Source organism: Fukomys damarensis, unplaced genomic scaffold (assembly GCF_012274545.1).
Source record: "Fukomys damarensis isolate Sample0158 unplaced genomic scaffold, DMR_v1.0_HiC HiC_scaffold_4, whole genome shotgun sequence".
Lineage (NCBI taxonomy): Eukaryota > Metazoa > Chordata > Mammalia > Rodentia > Bathyergidae > Fukomys > Fukomys damarensis.
Genome location: NW_022900916.1, coordinates 30,955,225 through 30,977,604, shown reverse-complemented (window position 1 = coordinate 30,977,604; position 22,380 = coordinate 30,955,225). Strand labels below are relative to the sequence as shown.

The following is a 22,380-nucleotide window of genomic DNA, read 5'->3' as shown; positions in this document are numbered from 1 at the left end:
CATATATATTGCATTTCTTTATGTTTTTTGCCCATAGCATGCATTAGGCCCTGGTTCAATCCCCTGCATCAAAAAGAAAACAGAATAAAGGTTGGGTGAGATTTAAATAAGGTAGTGAAAATTTAATGTGAAATATTAAATAATTAATCCAAATCTTTCTGATTTCTCCATTTTAAAGCCCAAAGGATAGAGAAAAAAATGAGTCTTCTTCAACTATGTGCCATACAACTATCTTCCATGTTGGGAAAAGAAAACCACTCTCTTTCGAGTTAGCCTGGAACAAGTAGCTTCACCTCCTTTCAGCCCTAAGACAAAAAGTATTACTGCCAAGGAAGTTTCTGACTTCTGATAAAATTAAATGGTTTCCTTAAAAATACAATGGAGAAATACGATGGCAGAAAGTTGATGACTTTAAGGCTGGCTGATGCCTGCAGGGTATTTATTACATTATTGTCATTTGTTGTGTTGAAAATTTCCATGGCACGCGTGTGTGTGTGTGTGTGTGTGTGTGTGTGTGTGGTGGACCAGGCAGAAAAAAATGAGTAATACTTTTGAGAGGCAAAGAAAGAGATTAACAACACTGTGGCTGTTACGTACCAGTCATAATTGGATGCATCAGAGTCACTTGGGTTTGTTAAAAATACCCTTCCTGTGATCTCAGCTTGGGTCCTCTGAACTGGAATCTCTGAGGAGGGGTGTCTGGGAATCTGCCTTTTAAAGGAGCTCCCCAGACCGTATTGAAGCTTGGCCAAATTTGAATACTGTCGATTGAACCACAGTATGGGAGCATCTTGTCAAAATCGGATTTTGCTTATTTTTTTCTCTCACTGAAGGTGAAATATAAGAACTGCCCTTTGCTCAACAAACACATCGAGATCTTGTTTTATGCCCATCTCTGAGCTGGGTGCTGAGAAGTAGAGATTTATGTGAGTCTTTGTTTTCATGGGACTGTCTGGTAAATAGAGAAAGCTGTTTTAAAACTAAGGGAAAAGAAAGTAAAGGGACTGAGGTTGCATTTTTTTGTAGTGCCAGAACATTCCAAGACACACTTGAAATCTCTCCCAGTCCTTTCTCAAGGATGTATCTGAGCCCTTGAGTATGCTACTCACAAGTAGAAACTCCCACAAAAATTCCTTACTAGTACATCAGTCCAGTGCTATCTCTAACCTTAAAAGAATTTTAAATATTGTGTGATTTACCTTTAAAAAGTGACTTGTTATAGAAAACTTAAAGCATCTATAAAAGTAGAGAACAGTGAGAACCAACCCACTGTACCGATCACCCAGCTTTAACAGTTTTTATTTCGCAGTCAGTCTTGTTTCATCTGAGCTCTGATCTTTTCTTCCAACCCTCTACTTCCACTGTATCATGTCACATGGATCTATTTCAGTCTGTATCTCCAAGAGACATGGGTTCTTCTTATGTACATAACCATAGCACCGTGGTCATATTTAAGACATTAGCAGTCATTCTTAATACCACCAACTATCCAGTCCATGTGCATATAATGCCAATTGTCTTGAAAAGTTTTTCAGTTTGCTTATGTCAGGATCCAAATAAGTTTTGTTCATTAAAATTGATTGATATATCTTAAGTATCTTTATTTCTTGCAGCTTTTCCCCCTCTTTTTGGTGGTTGAAAAAGCCAGTTTTGTCCTATAGGTCTTGCTAGAATCTTGATTTTGTTGACCGAATCTTATATGGTGTCAACTGGGCTTTTTTGTTAGTTGATGGTTAGATCTAGTGCTCTGATGCTTTAAGTGCGTTTTAGTTGTACTTGGGAAAATGAGTGAGTCTGATGAACCAGGTGCTGATAACACATCACTGTTAGCAGTAGGAGGGAGGAAAGTGAGCATGTATTGAGTGTCCACTGTATGCAGCCTCTGTGCTGGGTGCTTTCCACATGCTGTTGTGATAACTTGTTGAGGGCTGTGTTGGGTGGGGGGATTAGTCCCTTTTCCAAAGGAAGGAAGCTTTGGCTTAGAATTAGTGAGCGGAGCCAGGATGAGAAAGGATCTCTGTGTCTCTGGCTCCTATGCACACAGGACCACAGCACTAGTGAGGCAGTGTAAAATATGTGTAGTTGCACAGTGGTGACGAGAGTCAATCCTTAGGCTGCAGTATCAAGGAGTATAGTGAGGGAGTATAGATCCTATTCAGAGGAGCCACTCCTAACTCCTGGTGTCTCAAAGGATGTGGCTCAGTGTTGCCAGATCTTGGAGTTGTCAAATACCTGAATGTCTGTGGGAGATCTGTAGATCTCAAAATATTTCCTGTTATTTCAGCTTTCTAAAGGCTGAGATTTGAACCCAGGTAGGCTCCATAGCCGGCTTACTTATTGCTGCTGTTAATTGGATCTGGAGTGTCCCTCAAACACCCATATGTCAAAGTGTTGGACCTAAGGTGGTGCTATAGAGAGCTGGTGGATGCTTTAAGAGGTGGAACCTAATAGCAGGTTTTAGGTTATCATAGGTGGGCTCTTAAAGGGATAGCGGGAGTCCAGCCCCTTTCTATCTCTCTCCTTCTGCTTTTTGGCCTTAACATGAGCAGCCTCGCTCCACTATGCACTGTTCACCACGATGCACCATCTACACACAGGCCCAGAGGCAACACGAGTAGTCAGCCTCCAAAACTTGAATCCAGCCAAAATAAACCTTTCCTCTTTATAAGTTGATCATCTGATATTTATTATGGTGACAAGTAGCCGAATAATACATGCACTACTTTATATGGTCTTTCTTGATAATTCCTCAGCCAAGGCACTGACTTATGAGCTGGATCTCACTGGCTGTGTATCTATATGACTTTTGGGAGTTGCCATTTACATCCCAATTTTTAGTTAGATAATTCCTTTCCCAAACATGTCCTTATTCTTTACTATTTCAGGAGCAAGATGTATAACAGAAAAATCAATTTTAAAATGAATGTGATTTGTCCCATTTTTAGTATAGCAGGAATTTCAATACTTTAAAAAAATGAATTCATCATTAAATAAAATAGAAAGATAATTTTTTCTTTGCAGTTTTGCGAAGTGGTAATGCACAGATATCAAAATTTAAACTTAGAAAAGCTGGGAGGGAAGCCTTGGTAGTGAGTTGGTCTTCATTCGTTGTGTAAGGAGAACAGTTTGTCACAATTATTTGTAAGGGAGTTAACAAGCCTATAGCTCATACAGTCATTTTCTTCCTCTTGGGTGACTCAAGGCTTTATTACTGGCTAAGGGGACCGAGGAGGGTCACTCTAGCTTCACTTTGATAAAGAGGCAGGGCATTTGGCAGTCAGGCAAAGAAAACCCCTGCCTGGGCTCAGGGCATTCATGCTTTCAATAACTCCTCACTGAACTTGAGGACAAAGATCTTTTCTCCCACAAGGCTGTCTCCCTCCTAGTCTAGACATTTTGCAAGTGGTCTCCTAGCTACAGGAGAGCAGCACTCCAGTCCCACAAGCCCGGAGGCCAGCCTCCTGCCACCAGTAAGAGGGTGAGTGTTGGGAGAGGCATCCTTTGTAGCCAGCTCTAGGAGAGCGCTAATATCTTGTTCCCAAGAGGAAGTCATGAATCCTGAGGGGGTTCCACAGGGTAAGAGACTGAGCTAGGGATCCCTCACCATAGTAATGGCATCATATCTAAAGCTGCATTTCAGTACAGAAGCTTCGAGCCATGTGTGGCTATTTAAACCTTTAAAAAATGTACTAAACAATATATGAAATGTATTATTCTAATTGCATAGTCCAGTTGTGTTGGGTGCATCCACACCATTGTGTGATCAGTCTCCAGAACGTTTTCATTTTGCCAAATGGAAACTCTTTACCCATTAAACAACCCTCTATTCCCAACCCTAGAAACCCCACTTCTACTTTCTGTTTCTGGGTGTTTGACTAACCTTAGATACCTTATGTAACTGAAATTGTATAATACAGAGTAAGCCTCCTGCATCTGAAAATATGAAAGCTGAAACTTTTTGACACCAGAATGGAAAATTGTATGCTTAGTCACATATGATATGGGTTTCAGTGAAAATGTAGGAACACTAAAAATATTACATAAAGTTGATTACAGGCTATATGTTTAATGTGTATATGAAATATAAGTGAATTTTGTGTTTGTATTTGAGTCTTTTTCCCAAGCTATTTCATTATGCGTATTCTGAAAAGTATCTGAAATCTAAAAACACTTCTACTCCCAAGCATTTTGAATAAGGGATACTGAACTTGTATTTATGGTCTTTGTGGTTGGCTAATTTCAATTAGTATAATGTTGGCTGCTTAATTTTCAATTAATTAAAACTTCATTTCCTCAGTTGCACTAGCTGCTGAAGTACTCAGTAGGCCCATCTGGTTAGTGGCTACTGTGTTGGACAGCAGATGAGAATATTTCCAACATTTCATGAAGTGTTACTGGACAAAACACTGGTGGGTTACACTGAGAACCGATTAGAGTGGGGACTGGGAGGAAAAAAACCATATATTCATTAGATATATATTATTCGTATATATATTCATATATATATCTCCATCCCGGGTACTGGGAATTGAACTCAGGGCCTTATGTTTGCCAGGCAGGCATGGTGCTCCTGAGGTGCATCCCTGGCCTAGCTATATTATTTTGTATGTAGCCAGCTAATGAATAATCTGACTTCCTTTAGCCACCACGAAAAATAATACAAGCACCAAGATGTCTTCATATTTCCAACTTGTGGCTTTATCCCAACTTTGTCTTTTAATATTATTCCCTTTCCCCCAGTAGCCTGCAACGTTATAAATAATTTCAATTGGAGAACCTAGAGAGCATGGCTGTACAGTACAGACTACAGGAAAATGCACTTTAAAGCTTCCGAGCGAATGCCTGTCCGCTTATCCACTGGTGGGAGTTAAACTGGAGTGTCTCATTAATTAGCACTGTTAGTTTATTGCTAGCCTGGCAAGAATCTTAATAGGCATTTGCCACAAAGCAGCCTTATTCTGTAGGCCTACCATTTAAGCCTGTTGCTTTTAAGGCTTTTTCCTTGAGAGCTAAAAGGAGAGAAAAGCTGTTTCTTTATGCAGTGCATACTCCCATTTCCATGTGCCTATGTATGTACCCAGTCCTAAAGGCAGAGTTTCTTAGCTAAGCCTGGCGGCTCAAGGCTGTAATCCTAGCACTCTGGGAGGCTGAGGCAGGAGGATTTTGTTGTGGTTTGGGTCTGGATGTCCCCCCAAAGCCTCATGTGGTCATAGGCTTGATCCAGAGTGTGTGAAACTGGAACTGATTCATGGTGCAATACTAGTTTCAAGGAAACTAGGATTAAGGATGTGAGTGCTACCCACCCTAAGTACTCTGGATAAGATAAAAGGGGCAGGGAGGCGCTGTTAACTCTGCTGTTACCTTTGCTGCCTTGTGTGTGCCGTGTTATTTCTGCTCTGCCAGGCCTGTTCATTGTCCTTGCCTTAGAGTCAGCTGATTATGAACTGAAATCTTTACGAACTGTAAGCCAAGTAAACCCCTTCCCCTTTAACTTTGGGTGTCTGGTATTTTGTCTCAGCAATGAGAGAAAAGTTACTAACACAGATTCCAAGTTTGGGCAATTTAGTGATTTAATGAGACCTTTTCTCAGAAATAAAAGGAAGATCTTGGGATGTAGCTTAGTGCTAAGGCCCTGGATACAATTCCCCATTTCTGGGGAAAGAAGTAGAATTCTTATATCAACACTTACTAACACTTACCAACATCTCTGTGAGATGCATATGCTCTTTCTAAAACAATGTTTTTCTAAAAAAAATGTTCTTCCTGTCCACTGAATTGATTTTGTTATCCATGAGAGGGCCACAGCGTAGTCCTGGGAAACATTGGTTTGTAGGCTCCTGGATTCAGCTCCAGGCCTACAGCATCACACCGCGGCTCCACTCCCCTGCATGTCCTCTCTGGAACAGCCCCACACCCCCTTTGTGCTGTAGAAAGTGAGACAGTGCTTCGAGGAGGTAGGTGGAGGTTTGAAGAAAAGTGAAGGGATCACAAATTGATTTAGGAGGGAAATGAGAATTGACCCAGTGAGTACAAAAAGGCTTCCCAGGTGGAAGCAAGGGCTGCCTTCCTGGGTGTTCAGAGTAAGGATGAGGAGCTGCACATCAGGAGAAATGGAATTCGCAGCTGGAACTGGAACTCCTACCTTTAGCTTTTGGAGGAAAGAGCTTCCTTAAACCAAACCTGGTGACTCCAGTAACTACTTCCTACTTCCTAAGGTGTTTTTTTTGTTTGTTTGTTTTTTACCTTTTCCTCCATCTTTGAGAAGTGTCCCACCTCCCCTCTTTGCTACTTTTGTTTTTATAGATAAGAGAACATTTTATCACTAGAATAATTGGGGATTTCACAAATAAATACTTAGGGATCATCAGAAGTCTTAACATAGAAATCTCCTTTACTGGGTTTCTTGGGAACTGCAATGGAGTTCTTACTAGCCTCATGTGGCCACTTAAAATGTAAACTAATCAGTGTTTTGAATAAAGGGGAAAATCCAGTTCCTTAATCATATTAACTACATTTCAGTAGTCACACAGGGCCAGTAGCCATCCTATAGAAGAGTGGAGATCAGACATCATCACAGAGGCTCGTCAGTGTACAGAATGTGGATCTAGGCAAAACAAATGGATAGTTAGCTCAGCTAGTTTGCTACTGATTGTGATAATTTGCTGGTTGATTTAGCTGTTTTCCTGGACACACACACACACACACACATTTTTAAGCACACATTGAAATTGTGCTGTCTTCTGGCATTCCCAATCATTCACAAAATGGAGTGGAAAAACCAGCCTTCCTGGGCCCACATTTCTTGTTTCTTATAACTACATCATAGTCAAGTGGCTTAGCTGAGTTGATGACCAAGTGAATACCCTGGCTGAAGACTAGGTGTTGGTTTAAAACCCTATGGGTTTTGCTTATTTTCCACAGATACATCTTGTAAATGCAGAGCCAGTATATTCCTAGCATTTCAGGCAAGAGTGAAGTGAGATTCTGCTCCTAAATCAGACATAGCACTTTTTTCTTTTTCTTTTCTTTTCTTTCTTTTTTTTTTTTTTTTGGTGCCGGGGATTGAACTCGGGTCCTTGCACTTTCAAGGCAGGCCACCGAACCGCTGAGCTAAATCCCCAAGCCGTAGACATAGCACTTTTGAAATGGTGCAAGGATAGGGGAAGAAGGGAAGTCCTGTTACATACTTGAGGCTGAAAACCAAGGTCACTGCCTCCTTCCTCCAACTTAGATTTCTCTCCATCAGCCACCCTTGTTGCACTTGCCAGCCATTCTTCCTGCTCTCAACAAAGCCAATCATTCTAGGACCCCTCTGTGAAGACATCTCATGTGGTCGTTATTCTAGGTCCTTCTTGTCTACAGGGATTCTTTGTTCATATCTCTCTCTACCCATCAAGTCTGCAAATTAAGCAGTTTTTGTGAACGTGAGGAAGGTTAAGGGGAGAAAGAATTAGAGTCTTTTCTCCCTGGCTTTTCTTTCTTGCGGAGGAGGGAGAACGTTTTGGGAGCTAGGAAGGAATTATTTCCAGAGCTGTGAGAGGCCCTCCATTTCTCTGCACCTTGGGAAGGGACCTGCTGTAAGCAGGGCAGTGAAGACTCCGATAGCCAGAGTGGGTATATACAGATGAACCTTATATGGCCTGGTCAGAAATAGCACCGTAGTCTCTCACAGAGATGTTTCTAACAGAATATTGCTGACTAAAATTTGATAACTGCGGTAGATATGAATGAGGCAAGTCCGTTTTGATTGGCTTGCTTGGCAGAAATTTGGAGATGCTAATCCTATCAAGCTCCCAGATATCATTTATGCAGCCTCCATAATTTGCAAAATATGTTCTCAAGCATCATTTTATTTGATACTTATGAGAAACCAGTGGGCTGGGACAAGACATTTGCAAGAGGAAACACAGGCACAGGGAGGCAAATGACTTGCCCAAGGTCACACAGTTTTGTAGGTGGTGGAGCTAAGGGCTAAATTTTGAATCTCAGTCTAGTGGATGCTCTTCTGAGCATGGCACTTTACTTCTCACATTTTGCCCTTGCACTAAAAGCGTTTGCACTAGATAATTGATGATATAGTAGTTAATTCAATAGATATGTCTGTTGAGTGCCTATAATGCAGGAGGTTAAAGAGGGAGGTTCTGTAGTTGGGTGGCATGGGTCCTGCCCTCAGGGGGCATTATTTAGAACCATATATTTTCAAGCAGTAAATGTACATTATTCTAGAACAAACTGGGTGTGTTAAAGCTTGTGGGTATTGAATAAATTACTGAGTCCTTTAGAGATGTCTTCCTGAAAGCAGGCAGTTTTGAATCAGATTCGGAAAGTTGTGCACAGACTAAGGTAAGGGCATGATGGTAGGAAAAGAGAGTTATAGACATCCAACCTCTGTTTGTGGAATATTAAGAAAACAGAAAAGAACATCTGTTTATTATTATTTGAAAATGTACCGTGCATGACATTATATAGAGCTGGGTCTACAATGGCAGGCAAAATAGACTTGGTTCCTACTTTCAGATTGCTTAGTCTTTGTGGGTAGGAACTATTGATTGTTGACAATACAGTAATTATACACATATTTCAGATTGTGATGGTTATCACAAAGGAAAAGGCAGAATTCTTTAAGAGTATACAGAACAGTGACATAAATTAGATTGACATTTGAGCTGCTGTGTGAAGCTATGGGAGTTACTAGGTAAATAGTTTTGATGTAGGGAGCAGGGAAAGGAATGCATATATGTGGGGCATGTACAATGGCCTTAGGGGTACAGAGGAACTGAAAAACGCCTCTGTGCTGGCATCATGAAAGTGGAGGTTGGGCGGCGTGAGATAAGGCTGAGAGGGGACACAAGCGTGACCAGATTTTGGTCTCTATTCTAAGAGCTGCAGGCAAGCTTAGAAGCATTTTATGCAGCAATTACATGGTCAGATTCTCTTTCGAAAAAGATTACATTGGCTGCAACATGCAGAGTGTTTGGAGGGGGAATAACAGAGGGTTTGTAGCAACCCTGTAAAAGGCTACTGCATGGTCCAGGTTAGGATGACGTAGCTAGGTGGGAGGTGGTGACAGTAGGGATGGAGGGGAGTGGCAGGTTTCCACAGAGATTTAGGAGGTCAAATCTACAGAAAGTAGTCATGTTGGGTAATGGAAAAGCAGATGGCAGGGATAGTCCTTGAGCCCTGGAAGCTTCAACAGGATGGATGGGGAACTGGCCTTTGAAATAGGGAACCTTGGCAAGGGACCCAGTTTGGGGAAGAAGATAAAAATCAACTTTGCACACCAGGGAGACACTTGGATCTGTGGGTCAGGAGCTCAAGTTGAGAACTGAGTGGGAATTATAATGTGTAGGTCACTGGTGTTTAGCTGACAAGGAGAACTCTGGATGTGCATGAATTTTCCCAGAAAGAAAAGAGCATTAAATAAGGAAAGGAGAATTAAACATTGAGGATGCGCAATTACCATTTACAAGAGAACAAGCCAGCCCAGGAGCGACGAGAGAGGTGGGAGGAAACCTGAAATGTGCGTGAGTGTTATGTCATTGAGGTAGAGTAAAAATTTTTAAAAGGGTGATGGTGATATCTTTCAGTTTGTTTCTAGACTAATTTCCTCATCACACCCTAAAATCTCTTATGCAGTGGCCATGCATCTCTAGATCCAAGGCACCTGTGCAGTGCACTGTTGCAGAGTCCAGGTGGCTATCCTGTCTCTGAGTCTTGCATCCTCAGGTTCTGCATCTGTGGATTCAGCCATCCTAGGATGGAAAATGCAGTATTTGGGGCGGGAGGGGTGGAAGTGCATCAGTACTGAACATGTACAAATTTTTTTCTTGCCATTATTCCCTAAACTGTACAGCACACAAATGAATTTACATAACCTTTATAATGTATTATGTGTTATAAATAATTTAGAGATGATTTAGTGTACAAGAAGATGTGTGAAGGTTATATGCAAATACTATGCTTTTTATATAAGGGACTTGAGCATTCTGTGAGGGGTGCTGGAGCTGATCCCTGCAAATGCCAAAGGATGATGGACTATTTATTTATTCATTTATTCATGTGACAGATTGGGTGTGAGTGTGTGTGTCTTCTGCCTGGAACAATAATCTCCTTTCCTTTCTACTACCTCACTGTACTTTTGGCTGCCACTGACTGGGGTTTGTTGCAAATCTGAGCTCATTTAATCCCACAGAGTACCAAACAGTATCTGGTCTCTCTGCTCTGCAATTCGACTCCTGGCGCCCCAGCTTCCTGTGCCAGCTGGGATCCTTTAATGAGCTCATGTGCACAGCTCACTAGAAGTCTCTGAGCTGGTGAAATACACTTGAAGCTGTTGCTTTTGGCCTGCTCTGTGTCAGGCCTCTTCCCACTCTCTCATTGCCTTTTTTATTTTAGGATGGCAGTGGCTCCTCCAAGTTACTGTTTTGTGGCCTTCCCGCCACGTGCAAAGGATGGTTTCGTGGTGTTTGGGAAAAATTCAGCCCGGCCCAGGGATGAAGTTCAAGAGGTTGTATATTTCTCCGCTGTGGATCATGAACCTGAGAGTAAAGTTGAGGTAAGTTATGCATTGCAGTCTCTCCATCTATCTGTGTATGTTCTCTTTCTTTGGCTATGTCTCCAGCCCCCTGTCTCTCTTCTTGGAAGCCTGCTCACTTTTCAGATTGTCATATTCTTTCTGCTGATTCCTGTTTCCCTTCAGATTTGCTCATAGCCTTCAGAACAAGGCTCATGGGGAATTCTGGGTTTGTTATGGTTCTCTTTTTATAATTTTACTAAAATGTTTACCTGCTTCCAAAGTCAAATCTATAAAATAAGATGTAGTTTAAAAAGTCTAACTCCCAACCTTGACTCCTTTACTCCTTTTTTTTTTTCCTCTATAGGTACACTTTTTTTTTTTGTGGTACCAGGGATCGAACTCAGAACCTTATACTTACTTGCCAGGCATGTGCTGTGCCACTGAGTTACATCCCAGTTGGAACTCTTTAAATGTATCTTTCCACTTTAAATTTTACATATTGGGCCAGGGATTTAGCTCAGTGGTTCTGCTGCCTGACTCGGAAGTGCGATGGGCCTAGTTTGATCCCCGGTACCAAACCAAACCAACCCAACCAAAACATTTACACATATATGTAATATATTACATATACATATACATATACGTATACATATGCTTTCCTCTTTGCTTAGATTAACAATAGCACGTAACGTATACTTTTCTCCATTTCGCCTTTTTCAATGAAAAATTTTCCTTGGTGATCAGGGCATGTAGTACATCCGGGTGTCTTCATTCCTCATTCAGAGCTGCACAGTGTCCTGTTCTGTGGATGTGCCGTAATGCTGCTGGACGTGTGGGTTATTTTCCAGTCTTTTGCTTTTATAAATAGTGCTGAAGTGAATAATAGCCTTGAGCATCTATCATAGTGTCTACTATTGTTTTTATGTATTTTTATCATGTTAAAATTATCCATCAATTCTTATTTTGAGTGGTGTTAAAATTTTTGTCAGTATTTCTTGGGGGATAGATGCCTAGAAATGAGGTTGCCGGGATACAAGGTAAATAAATATGTGAATTTGTTAAATATTGTTAAGTTTCCTCCCGCACTGGGGTTTTTCAACAGCAATGAATAGAAAGCCTATTTCTCCGTACTCCTAGTGTGTGCTTTCCAACTTCCGTGATGGTTATCATAGGTTAGTTTTATATTCTGCTGTTTTACTAAATTCTTTTATTGGCTGTGTCAGCTTTTATCATAAACTATGGTATAATAAGCCTCTTGGGCACCAAGTAAAAGTAATATAAAGTTTAGCTGAAATCCATTGTTTTCCTGGAACAGTATTCTAATATTGCTTCAACATTTTTCTAAATAGAAGGCTCATATGTAAGAATTAACCATCCATGGCATGCATACACAAACAGGTGTACACACACACACACACACACACACACACAGAGCATGCCATAATCCAGGAAACCATTTGCTTCCTCCACCTCCCCCAACTCACAGCTTCCAGATGATTCCAAGCCAGACATTTGAGTGGGCACACACACTTTGCTTGCTGTTTGTGGTACACATGCCTGGCCTATCCAACCTGTGAACATAAGAAGCAAGTATCTTAGTTATACTACTACATTTTGGGGGTAATTTGTTAAAAAGCCATACTATCTATAACAACACACAAACCCATTTATAATCATGTCTGAAAAAAGTTTGTTTTCTTTTTTGGAGCAGTAGGCTATGTGATTCCAAGTATTTTATTTTCATGGTAATAATCATTTTAGGAAAGAGACTAAATTTCTTTTACTGGCTAACGCATGGTATATTATTACTTAAGTATTCTGTAGGTTAAATCATGGCCCCTTACATAAGTAGGTGCAGTTTGATATATACCATAATTTATCTTCAGGGCAGCCCTGATCTCTTTGCTGAGTTTTGTACTAGGTTTTGAGTTGCCTCTGTAATATCCACTTGTATATTTTGTAGGTAATATAACCTCCCAGGACAAAAAACAGATTTATTTTCTCCATCTCATTTGTCCCTGTTGCTCTAACAGCACCATTGTGTGCTACAGAATTTACACTGGAAACTAGGGGGTATATTGAGCTTCATTTTGCCACATTTCGGGATGCACAGGGACAGTGTCATTGAGTCCTGTTGCTTTCTGTACCGTATCCCCATCTCCCTTCCACAGTCTCATTCCAACTGGCTCCATCCTCCCTTGGCTGTAGTCTTCTTATTCGTCCCTGGTCTCCTGGATCCTTCTCCACGCAGGGTACTAAATTTTTCTTTCCAGATCACTGCTCTGTCACTCCCTTATTGAAAAATATTTGGTTGTTTACAGAGTGAGTCTAGGATGATTTGTATGCTGTTCAGAACTCTTCTCAACTGGCACTCTGCTCATGTTTGCTTTCTTTTCTTTTTTTTTTTAAATTAATAGTCTTCAAAAAAAGAACAATGTAATAGTTTCAGGAATATGAATAGAAAGTACTGAGAGTTTCCATCTACCCCCTCATTCTGCCTTCTAGTCTTCCCTTATTAACCTCTTGCATTAGGCTGGTACACTAGTTAAAACTGATGAACTGATATGAATACATTTTTTATTAACTAAAATTTGTGGTTGCAATCCCCAGTACCAAAAAAAAAAAAATAAAGTTTGTGGTTTACTCTCTATGTTGTATATATCCTGTGGGTTTTGACACATGTGTGATCACATGTATGCACCATTATAGTATCACTGAAATATTCTTGCTGCCCTAAAAGTCCTCTGTGCTCCTCACCTATCCATCACTTTCCCCATCTTCTAGCTACCACCGATCTTTTCACTGTCTCCATAGTTTTGTCTTTTCAGATGTGTGGTTGGAGTCATATAGTAAGTCGCCTTTTCAGGTTGGCTTCTTTCACTTATCTGCGTGCAAGTTTCCTCCATGACTTTGCTAGGTTTGATAATGCGTGCATTTTTATTACTAACACGCCATTGTAGGGATGTACCACAGTCTATTTTTCCATTCATGTACTAAAGAATGTCTTGACTGTTTCCAGGTTATGGCAATTATAATTAAAGCTACTATAAGTGTTCATGTGTAGGTTTTTGTGTAAACATAAGTTTTCAACTTATTTACTTTTTAATGTAAATTTACATTTTGAGTAGATAATATATTAAGTAGTTCAAAGATTAAATGATATTAAAAAGATTCACGCTAAGAAATCCTCCTCCTCCCGTCCCTACCTGTCTGGATTTCCATCTTCTATATCCTTTTTTATTAATTTCTTGCTCATTCCTCTAGGGTTATGCAAATGCAAAAACCCCAAAACAAAACAACACTATGACTATCTAGCCTTACTTTCTCACTTTTTTCCATGATAGTAGCATATGTGAACCTCAATTTTTATTATGTAGCTTTTGAAAAGCACTCCTTAGCATATATATTTTCTTTCCTTTTAAGCTTTAAGGAGTGAGAACTTTCCATAAAAACCTACGAAATCCACATTCATTCTGTGATATTTTAAGCACTTGTATCCTGAGGTTTCCCTAGAACTTCATACTCCAGTGCTGAGGTCCCAGGAACTCATTTGCTGAGGATAACCACATGCAAACGTCATTCTGATTACTCATCTGCCCACCCACCCTTCTAGCTGGTCCACCCTCCTAGGCTGTCTTCTCTCTACCTGGTCCACTCACCTTCCCTACTCTTCATCTGATCTTGTCAGTCAGCTTCATCCACCCATCTCCTACCATATATCAAGTCCAGGTAGCCAAGTCCAGAAGAATAAGAAAGAAGATCCTTCAGAGATCCGCAGAGATTGGATATTATGGTGCACCTTTTTGTTCAGCCACAGCAGATTGGAGCATGTTAATTTTATATTCTTTAGTGTTTCTCTTATGGATTCTGAGTTTTTAACAACTTTTTGGGTCGCAAGGTATGGTGCGTAAATATGTACCTAGTTTTGTTGTTGTTTTTTTTTTTTTTTATACTGGGGATCGAACTCGGGTCCTTGCGCTTGCGAGGCAGGTGGTGGAACCACTGAGCTAAATCCTCGGCCCCCCTCGAGGGTATCACTGAACTCACCTTGACTTTATTCCAGATGAAGTTCCTCCCTCCAAGTTGGGGGAGGTGGAGGAAGCAAATGGTTTCCTGGATTATGGCATGCTCTGTGTGTGTGTGTGTGTGTGTGTGTGTGTGTATACACCTGTTTGTGTATGCATGCCATGGATGTTTTATTCTTACATAGTTGAGCCTTCTATTTAGAAAAATGTTGAAGCAATATTAGAACACTGTTCCAGGAAAACAATGGATTTCAGCTAAACTTTATATTACTTTTACTTGGTGCCCAAGAGGCTTATTATACCATAGTTTATGGAGATAGAGAGAACGCTTCATAACAAAGTCAGATGCGATACATAATATTTTTTAAGAGAGTATGCTATTATTTGGTATTAAACCTCATCTGCATTATTTTCCCTTTTTTGAAAGTCAATTTTAATTTATGTCTCGATTCCACTGCACAGAGTGCTATGTGGACACAGTATCCTCAAGGAAGTTATCTAATTTTTATGATTTGGAGCAAGCTTTTGGGGGATCGTTGTGCTTTTCCTCACCAGTGAAAATATTTTGAGAAGAGCAGAAGATTAAGAATTAGTGGTGACTTGGTAACACTGTGCGAACAGTTGTTCAGATGGAGGCTGTATTTGTGGTTTTTGTGATTATATGGGGAAGAACCTGACAATTTTGAAGGCTATTCTTTACAGTGGGAAAGTGCAAATCATTTTCGAACCTGAAAGAGTGGAATGGAGCTCCATGGCCTCTGTTTTTCTGTCTTTCTCTTTTTTTTCTTTATGCCTGGAATAGGGGCTGTGGAGAGTGAGAGGTACAGTCCTGGCTTCCATGAGATCTTGGCTGAGCAGAGAGGTTCTATCCAGCATTTCTCCTCCCAATCCTCTTCCTGACCCCAGGCCTCTGTGTTGCTCAGCCCCAAAGATCTCTTAAAGCTTCAGGGAGCTGCAAAAACAGTTCTTTTAAAATGTATTTAACCATGTTGCCCTTTAACCTTGACACCTTCATTAGTCTTTACTTAGATTGATGAACCTAAAGACATACAATCAGTCAAACAGCAGGCAAGACACTAGGGTAAAAACAAAATTAAAAGAAACAAGCAAATCCCTCATGAGCAATGGCACTTGGAATAGCAATTTTCCTAAAGCTAAAGCTGTGTCTCTGAAGCATCCTATTTTTCCTGCCTCTTCTCACTCCTTAAGGAGTTTGGCTGAGTCATCAACACATCCCACAGTGGTTTTCTCTGGTGGTGCCAGGGCTGTGTTCACCATCTGAGTACAGTAGGAAAGGCACAATGGTTGCATTTCATTAACTGAAATGCCTATTGTGCAAGTGTCTCTGTTCCCCTTTCACTGGGTGATGTCCAGAAATAGTGTGTGTTGGAACGTGGGTGGCGTTGGCTCCAGCATGAAGCTGATCTTGCTTTTCACTGTTGACCCAACATCACCAGACAATAAAGGGCTTGCTCTGCAGAATAGTTGTTTTTGTCTTTGTATGTAGGTAGTTTCCAAACCTCGTCTTTTCTGTCCTCTACCTTGGCAGGTGTTCCTCTGCAGACTCAAGAGTGGCAAGCTCTGGATGGGCAATTCCTTTAAAACCCCATGACTCGGCAGTTAGGCAGGGCTGGCATTTGGAAGTGTGCCTCATCATGATCCCTCCCTGCTTGGATGATGTGGCTTTGTCACCCAGAAGTAGCATTGGCTGATGGATTTGTTTTATGAAAGACAGAGTGTGAATACCCCTGGTACAGCAAGACAAATGCTCATCTTTTTCCCCCAGTCACTTCTGATGCCTGGAGCTGACAACCAAACTACTTTTGTAAAAATCCATCCAAGTATTGAACACTCTTTTCTTTTCTAATAGAAATTTAGCTAGGACTTTGACACTGAGCACTAAATTGTTTCATAAGCTTTTTGAATATTTTTCTCTATTGAAATCTTCTCTGCTACCTCAAATCCCACTTCTCTGCTCATTATTAATGTGACAACTGTCAAGGTCGGTGAATTTTATTTACAAAAAGACTGCCTGTGGAGTTCAGGTTCTAGATGACTGGCTTTATAAAGTTTAGCTAATTACATCTTGTTTAAATGTTCCTTATTTTGTGAGATTTGTTCTCAAACTGGGATTTTAAATAACCAATCCTATGAGACTAGTGTGTTCATCCCTTCCCACCCTGCCCCCCACACCCAAGAGGTGGCTGTGATTAGCAGATTTAAAACACAATGGAGTGGGACTGAATAGCTGTCACAGAAGGCCCTTGTTAGGCCCAGGCTTCTGTGGTCCCTGACAAAGAGGCTGCAAGGGACATGTGTTACAGGCTCCCCAAGGTTCCCTTGCTTGTGAGAGGGATTTGGCTCTTTGGATTTCAAGCTGGGGGCTTAGGAAGGGCTGATTTGGCCCATCTGGTGCTTGGGGATCCCTTCCTTCTGCATTATTCTGAATTTGGCCTGAAAGGTGTCAGGTTGGCTGCATATATTTTGAACTCCCTCGAGAAGCATCTGGTCTTTTTAACTCCATGTGCCCCATTTTTATCAGTCAGCCCTTGTTGAGCCTTTGCAGTTCTGTGCCACAGTGACATTATAGTAGCTCCTTTAGCAGCACAGTGGGGACCTCCCTGGTCCATAAAAACATGTTGGACATCCCCATTTCTGTCATTTTTTAGGCTCTGTCTGGAACACCTGGATGCCAGACTCATTTTTCAGTATCAATTTAAATATCACCTCCTTGCTAAAGCCTCTGACAATTTAGATGTGTCCCATCTTCCCTTTAGACCTTTATTGTGCTTCCTTAGATCTTTGTAAACCATCCGTACATCCACTTACCCACACACAAAAAAGGTTTATTGATGCTTACTATTTTCCATCTTTGGGATATGTCAGTTAACTAAACAGTAAAGATTATTTCCCTCGCTAATGGAGCTTAACGTTCTAGCTGAGGGAGATAACACACACAAAAAGGTACCTGTAAGAAACAATATTTTAGAAGGGGATAAAGGGAATGGGATTGGGAAAAAGAAAGGCCAGAACAGGACAGGATTGATCAGAGGAGTGGATGAGATGCTATAAGTATGAAATGGACAGGGCTCAGTGACCTTTACAGCTCATCACAGTGGTTATAGTAATTTGTGTGCATGTCTTCTTCTTATTTTCTAACCAAAGGACAGGGACTGGCTACCATCACTGCTTTTCTCTTAGCAACTCTTGGAGTAAAATGCTTTCACTATATTGGTTAATAATTGTTAAACAAAAAATAGACACATACAAATGAATTTGAGGACAAATCAATAAAGCCATTTTATACATTTTCTTGTCTTTATAAAACTTTATGATAAATTCATGCTTAAGAAGCTGACGTTCCTTCCTGATTTACTCATTCTTTTCAAGAGAAAATTTATCTTGGTCTCAGCAGGGACAGGGTATGGAAAGTCTTGATTAATGTCTGTTGGCTAGTTTTTGTTGTTGTTTTGTTTTTTTTTTCAGTACTGGGGATCAAACTCAGGACCTTGCACTTACATGAGATAATTAACTAAAATAGGCTTGCAGTTTTGGAAATTTCAACCCATGATTGCTTGACCCCATTGCTTTGGTCTGGTGAGGCAGCCTCTCATGGCAAGAACACGTGGCAGAGGAAGCTGTGTACATCAGGAATCAGGGAGCAAAGGAGAAAGAGGAAAAAGCTGGGGTCCACAGTCCCCTTCAATGCCACACCCCAGTGACCTAATGACCTCCCATGAAGCCTCACACCTTAAAGGCTCCACCACTAACAGTGGTACCCTGAAGACCAAAGCTTTAATCCATGGGTTTTTGGGGGGTCATTCAACTTCCAAACCATAGAATTTCTAAAATACTTTTTCACACAGAAGACTGCAGTTTTAAGATAGAAACTTGAACTTCATTTAGAAAAGCACAGAGGAGTAGAGTTATGATTACTACTTTGGCAAGCTGTTTGCTCCACAAGAATCATTTTTCTAGGAGCTTAAGATTCATCATTAGGTTGTTTATTTGAGCTTGCTCTGTCTTCCTAGTGTGGGCATTCACTGCTATGAATTTTCCACATAGAACTGCTTTCATTGTGTCCCATAGATTCCTGTATGTTGCATTGGCATTATCATTTATTTGTGAAAACTGACTAATTTCTTCTTTAATTTCCTCTGTGATCCATTGATTGTTCAGGAATGTTGCTCAGTTTCCATGTGTTTGTGAAATTCTTGTGGTTTCTTATGCTACTGTTATCCAGCTTAATTGCACTATGGTCTGATGATATGCATGGGATAACTTCAATTCATTTGCATTTTTAAAACATGTTCTATGAGCTAGTATGTGGTCTATTTTGGAGAACGACCCATGTACAGCCAAAAATAATATATATTCTGATTTTGTGGGGTAGAACACTCTGTAGATGTCTATTAAGACCATTTGTTCAAATCTTGGTTGAATTCTAGTATTTGGTTGTTGATTTTTTTGTCTAGATGATATGTCTCTTTGTGACAGTGGGGTATTGATGTCTCCCACTATAATTGTATTAGTGCTTATTTAGTTTTTCATGTCCCTTAATATTTGCTTTGTATAGTTGGGGGTATTTAGTATTGGGTGAATATATATTTATGATTGTCATCTCTTCCTCTTGGATTGTTCCCTTTACAAGGATGTAGTGACCTTCTTTGTCTCTCTTAATTAGTTTTGGTTTGAAATTTACTTTGTCTGTGAATAAGATAGCTACCCCTGCTTTTTTCTGGGCTCCTGTTGCATGGAGAACTGTTTTCCATCCTTTTACTTTCACTCTCTAAGTTTCTTTTTGAACTAGATTGTTGGATTTTGCTTCTTAATCCATTTTGCCAGTCTGTTTCTTTTGATTGGTGAATTTAGGCAATTGATATTGATAATTATAACTAATATGTATTGACTTACTATTGTCATGTTATTGTGCTGTTGTTGGCTCTTTTTAATTTTTACCCCTCTCCCTTTAGTTTCTTGCCTTGCCTAATTGGTTTGCTCTGTTGGGCCTCATGGTGTTGTGACCTTCATTGTCTTTTTCTAGGATATTGTTTAGAATTGTTTGTAGTGCTGGTTTGGTATTCATGAAGTTTCTCAGGTGCTCTTTGTGATGGAAGTATCTTATTTCCCCATACATTTTAAAAGAGAGTTTTGCAGGGTACATCAGTCTAGGTTGGAGGTTGTTTTCTTTTAGGGCTTGAAACACCCCACTCCAGGCTCTCCTTGACCTGAGGGTTTGTGTTGGAAAGTCTGTGAGTCTGATGGGCTTTCCTTTTGTGTTATTTATTTCTTTTCTCTAACTGCTTGCAGTATTTTTTTCTTTTGTTGGGTTTCTGGGATCTTGACTATTATATGTCTAGGTGTAGATTTTTTTAAATTATGGCTAGTTGGAGTCCTATATGCCTCACTTATCTGTATGTCAAATTCTTCTGCTCTGTTTGGGAAGTTATCTGTCATTAATTCTGTAAACAGTTTTTTTATGTCATTTGTACTTTCTCCTGCTCCTTCATGGATTCCTATCAGTTTTATATTATTCTTCTTTGCATGATCTAGGAGTTGTTGGATCAATTTCTCATGACCCCTATTTTTAAGGGATCTCTCTTTTCATGGTCACTGACTGCAATCCTATCTTCTGTTTCTGAAATTCTATTGTCACATTCATTCATTCTGCTGTGAATGCTTTCTGAGTTTTTAATCTCCTAGATATGTTTGAATCTGTTTCATGGATTCCATTTCTTTCCTATGTTGGACATTCAACATAGGAAATGGTTCCCATTTTTTTCCTATGCTAGGCATTCATGGCTTCTATCATAGTCCTGACTCATCTATATTTTAAAAATCTGTTTCTATTCTAGAGTTGCTAATCATGTTTTTCATTGTGCTTACTATTTCTGTGGTTGTCTGGGAAATTATTTCTGTTTTGAATTTTTCTAGAGTCTGATTAATCTGTCTTGTTACTTCTTGTGTTATATGAGTTCAGGGTGCCCTGGAGGTTGATTGTCAGACTTTTCCACCTCGTTTCCTCTAGAATTTACCATTGATGAGTTGGAAGTCTGTATTTGTGCCTTGCTTAAGTGTTTTCTCATTTTTATCTTTGTTGTTGGCACTGTCCTTGGTTTAATTCCTGGGTTGTACTTCAATCTTCCTGATATAGCTGCTCGTTAGGTTTTGAGTCTCTAATGACTCAGTCACACTCTCATTTTCATAATATCAGGAAGGACAACTGATTAAATCAATCACAACCCTTTAGCCTAATTGATATAACCAACAACACAATAGCATCAAGCACAGCTTAGAAAATGACAATTTGTGGTAGTTATTTGTCTATCACCTTTAACCATGTGAATTAAATCAAAATCAAGGAGCAGCCTAAAATATGTTTATAGTGAATAAACTCTTTCAATATAGCATCTTTACCCTTCAGGATGGGGACTTAGAAGGAGTTGGGAGGAGAGGAATATATAGGTAGGTAGAAGGATAGGAGAAGGTTTCAAGTGAAGTCAGAGGATGCAGGATGATCATGCAAACTCTAGGAAACTGTTGAAGACAAGAGGGAAAGACAGAGTGCAAGAACAAAGACAAGAATAGAACAACTTAACAGTAATAGGGAAGCTATAAATTGTACTCACTTTTCTCTGAAAGTAATGACAATCGAGAGGAGAAAGAAGAAAAGAGAAAGAAGAAATCTGAATTAGGCCAGAAACAGGAACAAAAAGGGAGATGAAGAACAATGTGGAGGAGCAAGAGACTGAGTGGGGAAAAGAAGAAAGAAAAAAGGAAGAATTTGAAGAGTGGGAAAAAATAAAAATTGAAAAATTGAAATTAAAAATAAGAGGAAAAGAAAGAAAAAATATTTAAAGGGCCTTCTTCAGGGTCTGTCTCTGCTGTCATGATAGACAATGTGGGCAGCAATGTTAAGAACTAAGTCAATTAGTCTCAATAAGCCAGTGGCAGACCCCTGAGATTCAGGCTGAATTCTGGCTGCAAGGCCCAAGCTGAGCTCCTTGACCTCCTGCAGGATTAAACTCTGCAAGGTTCTATGGCAGGTTGTAGCTGTCCTTCCCTTGAAGTTGTCCAGGTTCTGATGGGAGGTGGTGATCCCTTCAATTTACCAACTATGGAGGTCTAATGTGCCTTTACTGCTGTTGTTCACCTCTGTTCTATCTTCTGGAGCTCAGTGCAATGGCCTTTATGACACCTGTGCCTCTGCAGTGTGGATCCAGGTACTGGCACAACCAGGAGGCCCAAGAGCACAGGTGGTGGTAGGGGAATGCTGTAGGGACACCCGTGCAGGATGGGGTGCTGGGATGTGGGAAAGCAGCCTAGCTCCCTGCATTGGCTGGGAAGTCCTCCTACAAGAATCATTTTAAAAAATAAACAATTTTTGGCAAGTGAATAGGGGAAAACACTTCAGTAGTATGTTTTACTATCAACTTGCCTCAAAAAAACCCTCAAGAGTTCCTTGGCAGCCTCCAGTCTTAAATAGCTTACAGTTTGCTGTGTATATTAAGTGGTATCACAGTACCCATCTAAGCAACACCTGATGACGGGCCAGGCATGGTGGCACACACCTGTAATCCCAGCACTCAGGAGGCTGAGGCAGGAGTATTGCTGTGAGTTCGAGACAAGCCTGGGCTACATATTAATTCCAGGTCAGTCTCAACTACATAGTGAGACCCTGTCTCAAACAAACAAACAAACAAACAAACCCCCAGAAAAACAAAACAAAGAAAACAAAAAACAAAAAACAAAACAACATCTGATGTAAATTGTGCAGATAAAGATATCACCTGACCAACAAATACCTCTGCTACATGGCATTTCAGTTCTTGGCTGAGG

The 22,380-nt window shown here is 40.3% G+C and overlaps 1 protein-coding gene across 1 annotated transcript in view; it reads left to right on the top strand.

Annotated features, from left to right (window-relative positions):
• The window catches only part of Scrn1 (secernin 1), a 59,883-nt gene that overhangs the window by 10,488 nt on the left and 27,015 nt on the right, over positions 1-22,380 (top strand). Inside the window, exon 2 of the mRNA XM_010628296.2 lies at positions 10,396-10,555. Coding sequence (XP_010626598.1) covers positions 10,397-10,555 — 159 coding nt within the window. The 5' untranslated portion in view covers position 10,396. The remainder of the gene's footprint in view (positions 1-10,395; positions 10,556-22,380) is intronic.